This window comes from Anabrus simplex, chromosome 7 (assembly GCF_040414725.1).
Source record: "Anabrus simplex isolate iqAnaSimp1 chromosome 7, ASM4041472v1, whole genome shotgun sequence".
NCBI classification, from domain to species: Eukaryota; Metazoa; Arthropoda; class Insecta; order Orthoptera; family Tettigoniidae; genus Anabrus; species Anabrus simplex.
The window spans coordinates 178,208,574-178,228,409 of NC_090271.1; the positions used below are offsets into that span (position 1 = coordinate 178,208,574).

General features: G+C 39.2%; 1 protein-coding gene across 1 annotated transcript in view; it reads right to left on the reverse strand.

The window, feature by feature from the left end:
• Positions 1-19,836, reverse strand: part of LOC136877768 (golgin subfamily A member 6-like protein 6) — a 229,152-nt gene that overhangs the window by 133,754 nt on the left and 75,562 nt on the right. The window contains exons 8-11 of the mRNA XM_067151973.2: positions 15,613-15,717; positions 15,427-15,513; positions 7,968-8,063; positions 6,017-6,112 (exon numbers count right to left, since the gene is read on the reverse strand). Coding sequence (XP_067008074.2) covers positions 6,017-6,112; positions 7,968-8,063; positions 15,427-15,513; positions 15,613-15,717 — 384 coding nt within the window. The remainder of the gene's footprint in view (positions 1-6,016; positions 6,113-7,967; positions 8,064-15,426; positions 15,514-15,612; positions 15,718-19,836) is intronic.

The following is a 19,836-nucleotide window of genomic DNA, read 5'->3' on the forward strand; positions in this document are numbered from 1 at the left end:
ATCTCTTTAGCAATTGCCTTTGCAAGTGGGGAGAATGGCTTTGAAGTCATCTTTAAGAAGAGCTACAACTTGAGTTTTAATTTCTTCTTTCATGACCTCCATGTTACTTTTCAATTGGTCATTGATTTTGGAAAATTTTTCATCTACCCTAGCTTTGGTCTCTTTAAATTTTTGTTCAATGCGAGCACCAGCCTGAGTAAGTCTTTGTTCTAGGGTGGCATTCGCTTCTACAAACTTCTTATCTACTTCCGCATTAATTTGAACTACGGATTCCCTAAGTTGATGTTCAAGATTAGAATTAGACTCATTTAATTGTTCTCTCAATGACTGTTCAAGATTAGAACTAGACTCATTAAATCTGCGTTCGAGATTAGAACTAGATTCGTTAAGTTGTTCTTTGGTCTCAACGATCCTACGTTCTAAGTTTTCATTTCTACTTTCATACTAAGCCTAAGGGGTTCAATCGCTGCCATAATATCCTCCATTTTATTAAAATATATAACGCTAGTACCAAGTACAGAAATAATGATTGACACACTTAAAAAAAAAATTGAAAGATTTTCGAGACTTGCATTCAGTCAAAAGTTCAAAGTCTTAAGTCCTAGTGCCAATGTTTCAACACAAATTAATTAAACCAAGTCTTTGTAAATCACCTCTACCAAATATTATGCACTTATATTTCAGTTAAGTTAGTGTCCACTGAAATTTGAAAACACTCCTATTCTGATTGAATTTAGTCACCATAGTTTGAGCTGTATGTAAGTCTTTCATGTTAAGCTCCAATGAAATCTGGCCCCTAAAGGTGGGCGCCACGTATACTACCTCCTCTCTGTACCCGTAAAAATGTGTTCATATCTTTAAGGCGCTTGATATTAAATGAACGAGCATGATTCTTAACCTAGGGAGTGGCTTTATCATTGGAGCTGGTACAGAGAGAGGTATAGTTATCAATTTGAGAGATTATTTTGATAAATTGAGTTTATTGATCATCAAAAGCAAGTTCATATCACCTTCGTACAGCAGCGTGGAAGTGTCGTGTCTGGGTGGTACCTCCAAGTCGTGGGATGGTGCTGGACATCGACTGGGCAGGGACCACACCTGCTCGGATGAGGAGTTCTGGAATGTCTGGAGGTTCTGGAAGTGTCTCAACGTTCTGGAAATCTCGACGTTCTGGAATGTCCCGACGTTCCGAAATGTCTCGAAGATTGGCACACGTTCCTGGGTTCGATTCGAGACGTAATTCACACTTGAATTTCCTGCACGGCGTTCCACACATTCAGGGAACTCTCTGAACAGATATGACCTTTTAATTATGGTTACTGCACTCTAGATATTAAATCAAAACGTTCTGGAATAATCACTCGAAGAACAAGTACTGGTAGAAATGCAAGTTCATAATGCAAGCTCACTGCAAGTCAGAATGTTCTAGAGGATTACTGTCACTGCAGTCCTAAACGCATAGTTCTGAAGGTTTAAAACATATTGGCAATGAACTGAATAAGTAGCACTCGGAAACTGTCCTGTTGCATTAATAGGCGAAGTGAATAGCCATTAAAGAAAATAATATTTGAAAGAAAAAGGCTGACTTCATAAATTATGGATCACTCAAAATACTGGAAAGTTCTAGGCTTTCTGGAAATGCGATATGCGTATTCTGAATTGTCACAGTCTTTAAGAATCAAAACATAAGTCCCTGTGCAGCACTTGGAGAGCATTGCATATTTCACAATTAAACGTAATGTTGAATGTCCCCTAAGTTTCATAGTCTTTACAAGGCGTAAATTCAATGAGGCACTTGAGAAAACAAGTCACATCGTTCACACGAAAGTTTATGTTGGTAGGGCACAAGTTCATTCTACACGCTCGGAAAATTTCAATGTTCCAGAAATTGATTCAAAAATATACAAGTTCGAATAAGTTCGAAACGTCAGTTCAATGCGGTACACAACACTCGTGAAAATTCAAAGTCGTTTCAATCGTCGTCGAATAAGTAAGTCCTTATGTGGCACTTCAAAAAAAAACACAAAGTTCCAATGTGTAGAAATAACAAAGTTCCAATGTGCCAAAATATTAAAGTCCCAACACGACACTCGAAGAAAATAAAATTCCAACGTGTCGAAATATTAAAGTTCCAACACGACACTCGAAGAAAATAAAGTTCCAATGACAATGTTCCAGTATGTCACCTTAAGAAAATAATAAAGTCTTATCGCGACACTTGGCGAAAATAACTAAGTTCCAATGAGACGCTTCAGAAAAAAAAAAAAATTTCTTATATGGCACTTTAAGAAAATATCAAAGTCCAATCACGACACATGAAAAAAAACAAAGTTCCAATGTGGCAATATGACAAAGTTCCAATACGATGCTCGCAAAAAATAAAGTCCCATTCAGGCACTTCAAGAATATGATAAAGTCCTGATACAACACTTAGAGAAAATACCAAACTTGGATTTCGCAGACTGTCGACTAGAAGTTCGACACACACAATACTTCTCCTGTCACCCATGTCACAGTGACGGCGGAGTGACAGACACTGAATTCGTAGGTCGGGTGGGCCTCCTTTTTTACACGTTCGCATGGAAGTGTCTAGAACTCGGGTACTATCTACCCTTATAACTTCTATAATACTCGGTGGATTTTCTTGAAATCTTACGAGATGATGTCCATTGTAAAGGCTTTTAAGATGGCAGTGTCAAAATAGCGATAAAGTAGCTCGAAATGTACTTTTGAGGATGAGCTGGAACATTACCATATATGGTAGCGGATAGCTGGCTTACGGCGGCCACGTCACTCGCTGGGTACGTCACTGCATTCAGCGGGCTGCCTACCTTCCATCTCGCGCGAAGTTCAACAAACATACTTCGGACTTCTGTCGTAGCGGTGTTCCCGGTACAATATATACTGATATCTGGACCCTGCTGTTGATTCTACAGCTTGTAATGATCTCCACTACTTATCCTACCTTCGCCTGCTGTATTTTCTTCCACCGCTTCGGTGCCATCATCTCTCTATACTGCTACGTCCGCCTTCTGTTCTCCGGCTCTCTTCAACATGTGACCGTGATGTCATCTCCTTCTGACGTTGCGACATTCGCCGCCTATCGCTATGCATGCTGCTACACATCTCTGTGGACATGTGATTGTGACGTGGCTTTTCTCGAATATGCTGGCGTTTATTCTTGTAAAGTTCTAGACTTTTCCTTGCTCCTTTATAATCATGGGCTCCACCCATCACAAATTGAGTCTGTTCTCGCATGAGAGTGGTGGAGCACCGTACACCTGCACAATACCTGCTGTTTGTCTGGTGAGCAAGAATTATGAACTTATTACTTCTACTTCATATTTATTAGGCTATCTGGCCTCTACTTGTCTTTATTCATGCCAGCTTAGACCAGTGTTGACATTATGCTAACATACTCCACTTTTCATTCTGTTAAATACGGATTTTACCCAGGACTATGAGAACTGTTATCTGTATATTCACACGGCCTTTTTGAATTGAATTACTACTCCACGCATCTGAGACTTTTATGACATCCTACCCCAGCGAAGGGAATCTTTCCCATAGTTCATCCTTGTTTCCATTTCCCTGTCCTCTGCTTTATTTTTATCCTTTTCTTACATTGGATTTCTTTTGATTTCACTATGTTGTACTTTTAATGTTTCTGGTTCCTTTTTTTCTCTTCTTGAAGCATATATATTCTTCAAACATTGTAAATGTGGCATATTTTTGCTTGCTTCTCAAGCCTATTCTCTTGCTTTCCTACACAGTATTCTTTGGGTGTCTTGTATCTTATCAGGTGTTAAATTGTTCCTCTTGTTGATTTTTATTATACATATTTATTGCCTTGTTTATACACTGGCTGACAGAGCAAATGCAACACCAAGAAGGAGTGGTTAGAACTTTATGCCAATTGCAGGGCAGACTGACGTCACTGAGGTATGCTCATGATGTGAAATGCGCTGCTGTGCTGCGCACGTAGCGAACGATAAATGGGACACGGCGTTGGCGAATGGCCCACTTCGTACCGTGATTTCTCAGCCGACAGTCATTGTAGAACGTGTTGTCGTGTGCCACAGGATACGTGTATAGCTAAGAATGCCAGGCCGCCGTCAACGGAGGCATTTCCAGCAGACAGACGACTTTACGAGGGGTATGGTGATCAGGCTGAGAAGGGCAGGTTGGTCGCTTCGTCAAATCGTAGCCGATACCCATAGCGATGTGTCCACGGTGCAGTGCATGTGGCGAAGATGGTTGGCGCAGGGACATGTGGCACGTGCGAGGGGTCCAGGCGCAGCCCGAGTGACGTCAGCACGCGAGGATCGGCGCATCCGCCGCCAAGCGGTGGCAGCCCCGCATGCCACGTCAACCGCCATTCTTCAGCATGTGCAAGACACCCTGGCTGTTCCAATATCGACCAGAACAATTTCCCGTCGATTGGTTGAAGGAGGCCTGCACTCCCGGCGTCCGCACAGAAGACTACCATTAACTCCACAGCATAGACGTGCACGCCTGGCATGGTGCCGGGCTAGAGCGACTTGGATGAGGGAATGGCGGAACGTCATGTTCTCCGATGAGTCACGCTTCTGTTCGGTCAGTGATAGTCACCGCAGTCGAGTGTGGCGTCGGCGTGGAGAAAGGTCAAATCCGGCAGTAACTGTGAAGCGCCCTACCGCTAGACAACGTGGCATCATGGTTTGGGGCGCTATTGCGTATGATTCCACGTCACCTCTAGTGCGTATTCAAGGCACGTTAAATGTCCACCGCTACGTGCAGCATGTGCTGCGGCCGGTGGCACTCCCGTACCTTCAGGGGCTGCCCAATGCTCTGTTTCAGCAGGATAATGCCTGCCCACACACTGCTCGCATCTCCCAACAGGCTCTACGATGTGTACAAATGCTTCTGTGGCCAGCGTACTCTCCGGATCTCTCACCAATCGAACACGTGTGGGTTCTCATTGGACGCCATTTGCAAACTCTGCCCCAGCCTCGTACGGACGACCAACTGTGGCAAATGGTTGACAGAGAATGGAGAACCATCCCTCAGGACACCATCCGCACTCTTATTGACTCTGTACCTCGACGTGTTTCTGCGTGCATCGCCGCTCGCGGTGGTCCTACATCCTACTGAGTCGATGCCGTGCGCATTGTGTAACCTGCATATCGGTTTGAAATAAACATCAATTATTCGTCCGTGCTGTCTCTGTTTTTTCCCCAACTTTCATCCCTTTTGAACCACTCCTCCTTGGTGTTGCATTTCCTCTGTCAGTCAGCGTATATTATTTTCTTTCTCTTGCCCTTTTCACTCCCTCTGGGTGGTTCTTATTTACTAGCTGCGTGCTTCCTTTGTATGGACTCTGCGTTTCTATATTATCACAATTTATGCTAGTCTTTCGGCTTGCAGTGATTACTGATGTGCTGTACATTCTTATATGCCGCTGACCCTTTTAATATTTGCTATGTTTATATATTATATCTCTGCCCATATCAAGTTTAGTAGCAGTGTATATCAAGTTCGATAGTAGTAAACCATCATGAAGTTTTATAGTTGTAGTGTACACCACAAGCTGAGTTCATCTGCCACCTGTCCTACTGCTGATGTTGGTAGTCAACAGAGTCCCACTGACCTCTACTTTGATCCTTTCAAAGAAGCTTCATAAGAGATAGTGAGATGGCTTGCAGTGGTTTTCCTCCACTGAGGCAGGCCATCACCTCATCTAAAGGAGCTTATCCACCCAAAGCCATTGGCTTCCTTAGGAAGTCAGTGCACATAGTATCTAAATCAACTCTTGGTCATAATGTCAAGAGTTACAATGGTATTATTAGCTTGGTTAAAGCAGTATTTAACTTACATTAGCTGGAACTTTGGCTACAGTTACTGGTACTATACAAAGATGGAAGCAGATTTGATTTCAGGCCTCAGTAGGTCACAATGGAAGTGGGTCTATTACCTTAAGAAAGATATAGCTTATACAGATTTTTAACAGTCAGAAGCAAGATGAGTTCTTACTTACCACTTCGCTAGCTTTCTCTTCAGCTCTTTCCTTAGCTTGAATGGCCTCAGTATTTCCTCGTTGTAACACATCAATCATGTGTGCTTGATGTAAGTTCTGAGAAGGGAAAAAGTGGTAATCTCAGAACATACCTTCTATCGTTTGACACTTTTTATGGAATATACATACTCACAAAAAGAAAGATAACAAAGAATGAAATAACACAAGTAAAGGAAATTGTGATTTATGTGACAAATGTTGAGACTGCCATGTGCAGTAAATATTCTCAAGACTGTTTAAAAATTATTTGTATAAAATGATGCTTTTAAACCTATATAAAAAAAATAAAAAAATAAAAAAAATTGGACCCATGAACTTTTGAAAATTATTAATACAAGAAAATCTTAATGTGTTGTTTTTAGTATTTTATATTTCGAGACTGGTGAAGAAAATTATTTATTAATTATTTTGGACATAAATGAACATTGCAAGAATTATGTTCAAAAAAACCTTGGTACCGTATTTAAAATTTCATGTAGTTGTGGTTGTGCCAATGGTTTATTGTAACTAGCATTTGTATACATTTAAGGACTGATTTTTCTGAAGATCCTGATGTGACATTTTAGGTTTTATAGAATGTATTGTGTGTGTAACTGTGGTTTAAAAGTTGTGAGGCAGGGTGTACTGTCACATGTCATTTTTAGGAGTATATTTCCAGTCATTTCCTGTAGTCTGCTGGTTCATCAGAAAGAATATTCTCGAAAAGCTTTCTGATAGGCCAGAATAACAATGTTTCCTATTGGTAAATCTAATGTCTGGAGTAGTTGCAGACTTACCTGATTGGCTATTTGCATGTTTTTCAATTTCCGGCCTTTCGCTCCTTTGCGGGAGTGAAGGCCTTGTCCATGTCTTTTATTTCTGACTGTCCTAGGAGATGGACGCCCATCTGCTTTTGTCCTGCTTGGGATGCCAGCCCCTAGGTAAGCAATATGTTTTTGTTCAAATTCTATGTAACTTTTTTTTTTTTTTAGGAGTTTACCCAGACATCGGCATTCACCAATATGTTCATTGAAATGATTTAGCTTTACAGCTAGTCATCATTATTTTGTTTTGGAGGCAATTTCCCTTTTTCTTTTGGTTTTATGAACTGTGTAATTAACATATTAATCTTAATTTTCATTCGGGATTGCCTCCCATAGTTCAGCGTCCCTCGATGTACATTAAATTATTATCTGCTCCATACCAGAAGTGTTTTTGGTATGGGAGCAAATTAACTTAGCCCCTGCATCGAGTCATATTATTCCCTTTCTAATGATGTAGTATGCAATCCTGTAAGCCAGTTTAATTTCTTTTGAATTAATTGAATTTCTTTGGTGTTTGTAATTGCTCCTGTTTCTAATCTAATTTGGTTGTTTAACATGTATTTTGAATTACTTTTGCAGGTAACACATGCCAGCCAAACTATATTAATTGAAATTGCAATTACTTCAATGTTTGTAATTTGTCATAATTTTGTACATTTTCACATTATTCCGATCTTTATTTGGTTAGCAAATGTTTGATTTGGGTGACCCATGTTCACTTTTCTTTCCCCACAACGTGAAGTAACCATTCACCCTCTTAGGGATCCTAGCCACCTTCCCACGTAATCTACTAGCTGTCATGTTGGTTTACCTGTTTGTTTTCACTTTTAGCAACTTGCATCTCCGAACCTTACGATGGTTGCACTTGTTGTTTGATATTTTTACCTCTTTTGCTTCATTTTCATTATTATTTTATTATTATGTATTGTCTTAATTTAATGTAGCCTGTAATGAGGTTACAATTTACTAGTAAGAAATTGGCCAATAATAAATTCATAAAAGAAAAATGTCACTGGTTTAAAATATTTGGTACAACTTTCACTGGCACAGGAGAGCTGAAGAATATGATAAATTGTTGTTCTCCATGTATTTCAAGGAATGTGGCATACCTCTCTGTTTTTCATATCCAATAACTCCTCAGTAGCAGCCAACTTCTCTCGACATATCTCCAGTGCGGCAGCTCTGTCCGTCGATAGCCTCTTGTCCTAAAATGTAAACAAAACATAGTCATGGTAAAATATTTTAACAGTCAACCTCACAGTTAAGTTATAATGAATATTGCAAGAAGAATTCTTCTGTCTTAGGAGAATATTAGCCTTGGCCCTTTAACAAGACAACAGTAATACATTTTATTCAGTCATCATCTTAGTGTTTGTTCTGCCCAGGAGCAGGGTCAGCTTTTTATAAGGTAACAGCCACTTCCACTGACCAAGAGCATTATCTGGGGAGACACTGAGAAGTTTTATACATTCCTTACCTGAAAAGCCAGTGTTTCTTGAGTCGGCGTCCTTCTGGGCTGAGGTAGAACACCTTTCTGGCCACAGACTGATCATTACTACCTGCAACATGGCCATACCAACGTACACAGGCCTCTCGCCTTTTTTCTTGTCTGGACATCACTCCAAGCAGCCCAGACATCTTCATTCTTAATTCTACACTCTGGTCACATGCGGCTCAACATTCATCGGAACATGTGCATTTCCATGAAATGTGGAATTTGTTCATATTTGATGGTGACTGGACAACATTCATGTCCATACAGTGTGACTGAGCTCATGATGCTCTTGTAGACCTATGGCGCCAGATGGTTGGGTATTCTACAAACCCAGCTGATTGCAGTGACCTGCATCCATTTCAGCTGGGCTGCACTGACACAAGCATTGGCAACAGAAGAGTGTCGCTGTCCATACAGGTGAGGGAGCTGGTCAACTTTATTTAGTCCTAGTCACCAATTTGGATGTTTCTGTCTGTCTACAGTCTCCACTCCATATACTTTGTTTCCTTGATGTTTAGCCTCGGTTTGTGTTTTGCAAGTCTTGGATTCTCTTGCTTGCTTTTGTTCTCTTTACCTTTTGTGCAAGTGTGTTTCAGATCACTCGGTGGGATTGTCGCTATTGGCACTGCGTTTGTAGTCACATGGATGGCCTGAATTCTCATTTTCACCCTCCCCTTCCCAGAATAGATCATTTTCAGTTCCATCAAGAACAGAAGAAATCCCCATTTTCTGATGGCAACTCCAGAAGCAATACAGTGGATGAATGATCTTGACATCCAGTTGTAAGGAGTCTTTTCTTGTTCATTGTTTTATTGTATGTAAATATGTATATAATTTATTTCTGTACTCAACCTGATTTATGGGCCATATGCTAAATAAATAAATAATCTTAAAACATTTTTCAGAGATATCAGGGGTGATTAGCCCCCACACATTTATGATCTCATAGCAGATTAGACAAAAGTACGGCCACTTGATTTTTCTGCCTTTTGTCATATTGCCTTTATCATGTAACCATCCAACTTGCATAGAACCTCCTAACATGAACTTTGAGTGGCTTATTTATGGTAATGTCCAATGGCTGCAAATTGAAGTAAGGCCTCCTGGGATGATAGCTGGATAGGTCTGAGTTGTGTTCAATTGCTCTCTCACAGCATCTACTAAGTGGCTGCCAAAGCTGTTTAACATTAGCATAGCATTAGCATTAGCAGCATTTTGCTTTTAAATATGCAAAACGGCAGAAGCTTTCTGCTGTCAGCAATTACTACTAACATCACAGTGCATTGCAAATTTTCATTTCTAATAGTTTAAACTGGAACACTTGATGCCCAGGCTGCATTTATTTTGGTATTTGATAGCATATTGAAGAACAGTGGCATCTGATCAGCATTGCAGATTTAAGACAAGAAAAACTGATTCTCTTTCCAAAGTCTTGTGACAAAGCGGTGAAACTTGATCACTTTGTCAGTATCATGTGATGGAACTGGTGGCACAGTGATGTCCTTCTCAACAAACTCAGACCATTCCGGTACATAAAGCAATCTGACCAACTCCCACTTGCTTTAAAATCCTTCTCTGCAGTGCCAAGACTTCATGCAATTTCATGCACTTTAAACTGCATCATTTCATGACTTACAGAATTGCTGTTGTCTTTTGTTTCTGTAACCCACTCCAGAACTTTTATGTCTACATTTTTAACATTTTCTTTTCTTCACACCATGGAAAGAGCACGATGTTTCCTTTGCTCCCAATAATTTGCCTCTCAGGTTATGCCAACAATGAATCACATATGGCTGCACTTCGTATTTATGACTTGCTGCTCTCACTATTTTTTTGCAGCATATTCGCACATTTACTTGAAGGGTATCATAAAACTTATTCTCTCACTCATTTCCATTCCTGCTTGTATACTGGGCACTTCCTAATTACACACTACATATAGACATGCAGGGTGCAGAGCTCAGAAGCTAAAAGGGCATTGGGGGTAGGAGGATAGAATATCTTTTAACAGTTCTGTACACGTTAGAACAAGATGTGCCTATAATGTCTGCCACTTAGCGTATACTACGCCCATCCTCCATTAATGCCATGGCTCTAGCTGCATTTTCAGGGGAAAGAGCTATTATGATCTGACTTAGAAGCAAGACTTACTGTTATAGACAAGTCGTAATGTCCATAAACATATGCAACATGAGAAATCACAGCAAAAAACCTTAACCCATTCAAGTCACCACAAATGACCACATTGTTGAGTCTCGAATCATATTTAATTTGCCCACAGTACTTTGAGCATACCTGTCACACAAAAACATGCATAAAATACTAAGTATTGAAGATAGTTCACTCAGATTTTGCATTCATGCCATTGAAAGTTGTGATTTACCCATACTTCATTTCTTGAATGGCTGCTGGGCATGATACATTTGTTTCATTAGAAATGACTTGAAAAAAGAGTGGATCCATGTACTCTGAAAACATCGCAAGTTTGGATGGTGCATCAGATCCTAACTTTATCGTAGGTATTTCTGAAAACCTACTCTGTCCATGAAATGGATATAAAGGGTGTTTCTAAATTTCCATTACAGACTTTGAAGGCTTGCAGTGGGGACCAAGATGATTAAGTTTAGCACAGGAACTTGTGTCCGGAAATGTACCATCTTCCCGCTACCCGCAAAAAACCAGCATAGCACACTTTCACAGCTCTCACATTTTCGGCGCTCTGTCCGAATTCTGCTGCTTGTCGTTTGGATCCAATTACAGGCGGGGCTTGATGTGACAACCAACAACGTCAACACAGACAAGGACAGTACCAATGTATCGTGTTCTTGTACACATGATCATAAATACCTGGTCCTCCAACATCTGCCGCAGCCATAACCCGTGCCAGTAGATCTTCCTCAGATTCCACAGGGGTCTCATAAATCAAATTTCATATGACCCCACAGGTAGTAGTCTAGCCATGTCAAGTTGGTTGAAAATGCAGGCCAAGCAATTGGACTACTACAACCTATCCACTATTGCCCAAATCTTTGTTGCAGATGAACTACTGTACGTACAGCTTACTACTGTGTACGTAGTAAAGAATTACTGCTGTACTGTAGTATGAACGAAAGTCACAAGTACAACAGCAGGTTCAACATGTCTCCATACAAATCACACACTCAACTGAATGGTACGGAATGTCAACAAACCTGTAGCGGTATGGGGCATCACGTACGTTCTCTAGTCAGTGGCGTGGAAAGTGCGGGAGATTTGAATGTGTGCTGTGGTGGTTTTTTACAGGTACCAGGAAGACGGTACATTTCTGGACACAAGTTCCTATGCTAAACTTAACTGTCTTGGTCCCCACTGCAACCCCTGTAATGGGAATATAAAAACACCCTGTATATTATGATTATTGTCTTTATTCTCTCATTTCCAATTACTATGGTTCTTTTTTGTCACAGGCCATATGCATTTGGAATAACCTGGCACGGCACTTTCACTTTAATTTTCTTCAATGCTCTTTGCACTCAATTAGCTTTCACTGTCACAATCACTACCCTCAAGCTTGGATTCATTTTTCAAAATCTCATTATTGCCATAATTGCCATCTAAAATACTGTCTGCAAGCTCTTTCGAACTGTCGTCTTCATTACTGTGATGTCAGTTCTACTGCACAATGAATACTGAATGCCAATGAAAATAAACTGTTCTTCAACAATCTCAGTGTCGCACAGGAATACAAACTGCATTGTTTACCAACAGTACATGCCTCTAGTTTCTAACAGTGTGTATTGTGTCAGTTATATTCCAAAGGGAATCTAATGTATGAATATAAGTGAGACATTGCATCATTGTGAGCTGAACTCATTATTTAATTCATGCACCAAATTACCATGTGCGACCACAGCTCGTCAAATGATGCAACGGGTTAAGACAGCTGTTTGTGGCAATTCTTGTCCAAAGGACACCAGATCAGTCACAGGCAAGAACAACAAGCACAACCATAGATGCACCAAAGGACTATGACAATCTCCATATCCCCACATTGTGACATGTGCTATGAGAGTTTATATATTTTGCATCATTTAAAATTGTATTAAATTTTATTTTCAAAATTTGTGGGACACCCTTTACCTCAAATGTCAATTTTTCTGGGACTTAAACAAGGTACAAGGTTTGAGATGTTTCTTAACAAGTATCCAATTAAACATTTTAATTTGATTGGTTTAAATATATCAAAAATTAACACCTGTGCAGTCACTGATCATTGATTTTGCTGTGCCATTTCTGGTTACACCATCCAGTACAGACTACCTTTGGGAAGCGCATCGCAGGGTGTCTGAATTCTGTATTCGGCATCATGTAGAGCAGACGTGTTGTCCAAGATCTCTGTGCTGCTTGGGAGATCTGCCTTCTCTTGGGGTAAGCAAAGCTAAAATTTCCTAATGTAAATTTTATTTTATTTTATGTTTTAATTTGTAATGCATTGATTTTTCTATCAGAAATAACTTGTAATTTATGATGGTGTAAAGACGTCTTATATCCAACTTCACGTTGGCACGAGGCAAGTTTTTTCTAACAGTTTTGTAACTTGAGTTAATTTTTCATTAAGCTTGACCTCAGTAATTCTGATTCATTTTAAAATGTTTTCCTATGACCTGTATTTTTATTTTTTTGGTGAAGGTGGTGGCTTTAAATATTCAACTTGTAATTTTCTTTGATGCAATTCAGGATTCATCAGGATTCATATTTCTTTTTTGTGTTTATGCTACCAGTAGTGTTCCGTATTTCCTATTCTTTAATGTTTTTATAATAAATAAGTATTAACTATAGGTAGGTATTGACTAAATTATTCTTTGATCGAAGTTCCAGCCACAAAAGTCCTTTGATCCACAACCTCATAGGGTTCCTTCTGCTGTCCACATCCTGCCATTAGATTCCATGTATTTTACCTTGTTTAATTTGATTTTATGATATGGTTTTAATGATTCTACATTTTATTTAATGATATAAATGTTTTTTCTCTTATTATTGTTTAATTAAGCCTCAAGCCACTGCTACAAACATCATGCACTCACTGCATAAAAAGTGAAACACTACAAATTTCAGACAAAATTTAACATTTCCTCTCTATACCTGAACATCACTCAGCTCAGTTAACACTCCCATTTGTATGAAGCATGAGCGCTGTTCATTTTCACATTTAAATGTCCAAAAGTGATCTTTCTTTGGTGTTGTAGCTGTGACGATCAATAATGTTTGTCAATTATTTTAACTTCTTTTTTGCAATTGGCTTTACGTCGCACCAACACAGGTACGTCTTATGGCAACGATGGGAAAGAAAGGGGCTATAAGTGGGAAGGAAGTGGCCGTGGCTTTAATTAAGGTGCCTGGTATGAAAATGAGAAAACACGGAAAACCATCTTCAGGGCTGCCAACAGTGGGGTCCGAACCCCTATCTCCCGAATACTGGATACTGGCCGCACTTAAGCAACTGTAGCTATCAAGCTCGGTGTGTCAATTATTTAGCTGAAACTTCACAAATAGGCTAAATAACTTATGGTACATTGCCATATTGCTGCAATGTCATACATTTATACAAGGTTTGAAATAAACCAACATTAACACTTTCCACATTGCTCATTTTAGTTCTGGGTAGTATAAGGATACAGGAATTCTTTTGGCTACATTCAAGTTTTTACTGAAAGATCTTGAAATAAATAACTATCATGTGCTTCTATTTATATTAAACTTTCCTCTTCACAATGAGATATTTTATCTTTAAATGTAATATTAAGAACCTTCTAAAGATAATTTTTGATAGAACTGTACTTTTCAAAAAAAGGTTCATTACTGCATGCATATGAATACTGATAACAGAAATGGCAGTCTAGCAGAAGCGAGTAGCACGAGCGGTCATGTCGTGGCAAGTGTGGTGGTCGTGAAGTGTGGAGTACAGAGGGGAGCAGAAAGGTCAACCGGAGCGTGACTAGGAAAATGAATGGTGTGGAGCAGTTTAGGGTCACTGTAGGAAGATGGCAAGTAAGACTAATGAAGAGAGCAGCCAGAAGGAATTAAGGCAAAGTGAAGATCCTGTAGGTCTGAAGGAGGTGGAGTTGTTGTTGGTGGCAGCAGTGGTCACAGTGTTGTTGGTGATTGGGGGAATAGAAGTAAATCCTGGCCCTACAAGCAGTGGTAATATAAGCTGGGAGGACATTGAAGTTATAAGGAAAATAGTTAAGGAAGTAATACAGGAGTTCTGCCCATTTGAAAGGTTGTTGCAGGAGCAAGCAAGTGGAGACACATGCTTCCCCTAGTGTACCATCACTGCACTGTCCTACATACGAGGCTTGCAGTGGTCTCTCAATGACACTCTAGCCTCCAGCATTGAGGAAAGGTATGGCAATCCAACTGATGAGCCCAATGCTACACTGGGGTGAAATACTGATAATTTCACGATTGGAAAGGTCTAAAGAGCTAAAATGTGTTTAACATTTGCAATCAATGAAATTAAATAATGGTTTCCTTCTGGGAACTTATTTTTTGATAATGTATGTATTGTGTTAACTTTGTGCTGTACGTGTAGGGACGTTGCCTCTTATATAGAAGCCCAAGTTTCAATCCTAAGCTTGTCCAAGGATTTTAATCCTATTCAGAGTTTAAAATATTTCACTCAGTCTTGTGAGTACCTAAGGAATTGTCTGCTTTGAGAGTTGGCATACCCCACTATGAATTCCAAGCAAAATGGTTGAAGGAATAGTCATGCTAACCATGTCACTGTAAAATCTAATGTCATTTATCTGGGCAGCAGACAATTCAGCAAGATTTACATCCTGCAAAAACTGTACATGCCATGAGTTAAAGTTTAGTGTAGCCATCGTTAAATATAATTTGTACCTTGAACTGAACCTTTAAAAAATTACAAATTCTTCATTAATTCCACTCCCGAAAGTACTTTCTTTTACATAATCCACATGTTTTAGAAGTGAACAAACAATAAGTATGTTTAAAGTACATTTCAGAAGAGAAGAGAGCAAAGAAAAGTGTCCATCAAAGTGACTTGGACAAATATAATGATTTATACTCACAGCTTCCTGAATTTTGTTTATAACTCGTTGCTGTTCTTGCTCAAGAGAATTCTTCAGAAGATCTACCTTCTCCTCAAGAACACGTACCTGAAAGGCATTTGCAGAGAATGAGTGAAAGGTTTTCCTGACTAATAATTGGAAACTATTATATTTAACAAAATACAGTAATTATATACTCATCAATACCTCAGCCTCTCGTGCTGATACTTTTCCTTCCAATACTTCAATTTTTTCCTTATTTCTCTCATTTGCTGACACTTGTTCTTCATTAGCTCTTCTTAGTTTCCTATCCTAAAATAAAGAATAGAATAAATGTGAGTGATTTATATATACAGCAAGTACTGGAAAAATGTATGTGTATGTCTAGGAGACAGATGGAGAGCAGTGACTTACATGTGAGAACCTGTGGACAGAATACACACAAAAGTAAGTCATGGCTGCAGCCTTTGTCAGTGGAGGACAGAATACTAATGATACTGGCCACTGTAGACACTGTTATGAGCAGCCTAGGATTTATATATAATAAAACTGGCTAAATATGTACACACATATGGGCTAAAAATTGCCAAAATATGGAGTAAAATGTGGGCCTAAAATTCTCAAAATGTGAAATACATACATGCCACACAACAGTTTAATGGGAAGTCAACAAAACGAAAGATTGACCTTCTAACATATATAATTAAGATTTACTGGGTGAGTTGGTCATGCGGTTAGGGGCGTGTGGCTATGAGCTTGCATCAGGGAGATAGTGGGTTTGAACCTCACTGTCGGCAACCCTGAACATGGTTTTCTGTGGTTTCCCATTTTCACATCAGGCAAATGCTGGGGCTGTACCTTAATTAAGGCCACGGCTGCTTCCTTCCCGCTCCTAGGCCTTTCCTATCCCATCGTCACCATAAGCCCTCTCTGTGTCGGTGCAATGTAAAGCAACTGTAAAAAAAATTAAAAAAGGATTTTATTTTGAGCTGTTGCTACAACTGCCTATTTGCAGAGGAGTGGGTTACAAAATACTGTTTTAAATTTTCAAAAGTGAAACTGCACCTATTGTCTCTTAAAATTACTTTTTATTCACTGAAACTCAACATCAGAAGAAGTTATAGGGACCTTTCTAAGCCTTGCAGCATATTCAGGAGATAAATCTAGATCTATTTCCACACTTAATTTACCATAAAATTGCACTGATTTTGCACACATCACTACCTCCTGGATTCCTTGCTAGCACTGTGTTTATCTTCACTTTTACTACTTCTCCAGCTTTTACACTGCAGCTGTTAAAATGTTCACTCCTTCCCTTACAATGGCAAGGCTTTTGGACAGAGTGGTTTCTTCCATTTGGAAAACATCTAATGCTGTTGTAATGAAAGGGAAGTTTGCTTAGATGTAAGCTTTGTCATATTTCACTGTTTTATCACCAGAAACTCACTTTGCAGATTAAATTGAAGCAGCGCTGTCAGTCTAAAACCCTTAACACTTTCTCGATAGTTCCAGTGTTAACTGCATACTATACTACTGCCTCTAACCATGTTCCCCATTGAGTTATGATTGGTTCGGGTGACAGTAATATATCAGAGTACAAGTGCCTCAGAATCTAATCTTGCATGGAGCCTTCAAAAACACTTTCCTCATTAAAGATATTACGAGGTCCATTTTAAGGTGGATGGCTTGAATAGGTTCTGCACACCAATGAAGGACATGGGCTGCGGAAGTGAAGTGAATCACCTTGGAATATGTTACTTTCATTGCTGTGCCAGTTTTGACCCTGTACAGACCTGTATCACTCATAAACATGTGCACATTTTCATATCTAATACCATTTGGCCATAGAATTACCATGGCATCATTGAACAATCTGGCTATGCATCCAAGACCCCGCATGTTAATAGAACAGATTTAGAAGTCTCACTATTCATTAAACTTACTACAACATTCCCAATTAATCTCCCTGAGCAGTCTTGTCATCTCATCAAGTGATACCCATATAGGAATGTCTTGAGGAGATTTCCTTAGTTCTCTCAGCATTTCTGCATAGATTGATGGTGTATAGTTCTTCCTTAATGCTGACTGGTCTGAAATACTCCTTGAAGAATGGGTTGTTCAAAATTTAGAGTGCTTTATCTGCTCCAATAAGGGTTCGACAAAGGCCCTTACTAAAATCATTCTTTACATTCAGTTGCACATCTGATAGAAATATCTGTCTTTCCTTGTTTTTTTCCTTTACTTATTATCGGTCTTGTGTTTTTCCACCAAAATGTGTTGTCACTGAGAACTAGACACTGTTTCTGGCAGACATACATTGCATCTGTTGATAAATGACATCTGTTGATAGTCCTTTGTTCGGAAAATAATTTTCATACAATCTTAATTTTACAGATGAGGATTTAGGATCTGGTAGCATTTTAAACATATAATACACTGAATGAACAAATATATAAAACACACTGAGTATGCACTCAACAGGTTAACCTAATTGGCCCTAATGCTCTGCTAATTGCATGGACCAGACCCGCTGTGGTCAGGTATAAAGTATTCTGTTATCATAAGGGTTGACTAACAAGGTCATAGCCAAGGCCAACAATAAAAAAAAATGCATGCCGCACAACTTGTTTTCAATATTCTATAGAAATTCAAGAATCCAGCTCTGAAATAAAGGTACTAGTAAATACTGACGAGAATAAGTCTGAAACCATAAAACCATAAAAATGTTCAAATATGTAAAGATATGCAAATATGTAAAGGTACATACTATATCTCAAAATATGGACAAATATGGAAAGTCAAATGTGTCTTAAATCACTCCAAATATCTCAATTCATAAACATGTAATGAAATTTTAATTTTAACTACAGTAAGAGCAGACATGTATTTACACAGAAATCCTAACCCTGGTTATGAGGACAAGGGTATGGGGAGACAGACAGATAAGAGAATGGGGAAAAAAGGAACAACTATCTAAAGTTATGGCCAGGTGCTTCCCTAGACCTGAGCATCAGCTGATGTCCAACTTGATGAGAGATTGGCAAGTTGAGGGTAAATATTTAAGGACTTAAACTGTGGAACAATCATCAAACATGGTGAGAATGGGGACAAGAAGTTCCACGTTATCAGTCTTGGAGGTACTGCCGTGGCTGCATATTTGTTTTGCTAGAGTTTTGGTAATTAGGCCAATGTAGAAAGCTGGGCAGAGACTACACTGAAGCTGGTAGATGAAGCTAGATAAAGTGCAATTATGACGACCTTGTGTGGCATAAAGCTTCATGGTGAAAGTGGTGTTTGGTATATGTAGAGAGCAGGTCTTACATAGGTTGTGTTCACAGGGAAAAGAGCGATATAAAGTGGAGGTTGGTGTGGTCCATAGCAAATGCAAATGTTTATCAGGTTAACTGGCTGCCTGGATGTGACTGAGGGGCTTTTGGAAGATCATGGGTGTAGGGTGAGGATGAGAGAAGACTGAATGCTTGTTTTAAAATGTGACTGATTTTATGCAGACTAGACATAAGTATATTTTCAGACTTCGGGTATTTTTATTCCAATAATATATAACATTAATGTGTGTGTGTGTGTGCATGCGTGCATGTGTGTGCATGTGTGTATGTGCGTGTGTATGTGCATGTGTGTGTCTCTGTCTCTGTGTGTTAGATCTAATTGCTAACGTACTTAGGTAAGAGCCTGTGATGATTGTCAGCTTGGAATCTTCACTTACATCATTTACATGGGTGTGTGCATCATCTTTGGTCAAGGATTTAGTTGTTCCTTGCCAGGTGAAGATCATTGCACGAGTTTCTGTATCCATTGAGGTAACTACATGCAATTTGGTGTGTGGTGATGATGAAAATGAGATAGGGTGAAGATGAAACCCAGTCTCATCACATAGCCTACTCCTGTAGGTTAATAATGAGGGATCTGCTCAAGGCTTAATGTGTCTATTTCATGGACAAATCACCATTAATAGCATCATATGATCTGTTGTATATTAGGAGAGTTATTTCACACATGTGAAACAAAATTTTATTAAAGGAGAATTGCAATTATATGGTATTGCAAAATATGTGCCACTGGCACCTTAAACTCAAAGTCCAGCTTCTGCTGAAGGAAAAGTATTTTCATAAAATGGACTGTTTTGTCACATAAATAGATTGCTACAACACTTGAGATTTATATACAATATTTACATGTTGCCAGTACACAAACTAAAGACTCACTGAGGGAGAAAAGTTGCATAGCAAATGACTTGCAAAGTGGAAGTGCTCATTTAAGAGCTGAAGATTTGAGAATGTAAAGTTCGGAGAGATGTCAGTGAGTCTAGAGGTAAAAACCTCATGAGCTAGCTTCAGTCCACCTGTTCAATAAGCTGCTTATACAGAGCATCTTCTGCATTTCTGAAGTAAGGTGTAGCTACTCGTTGGACGA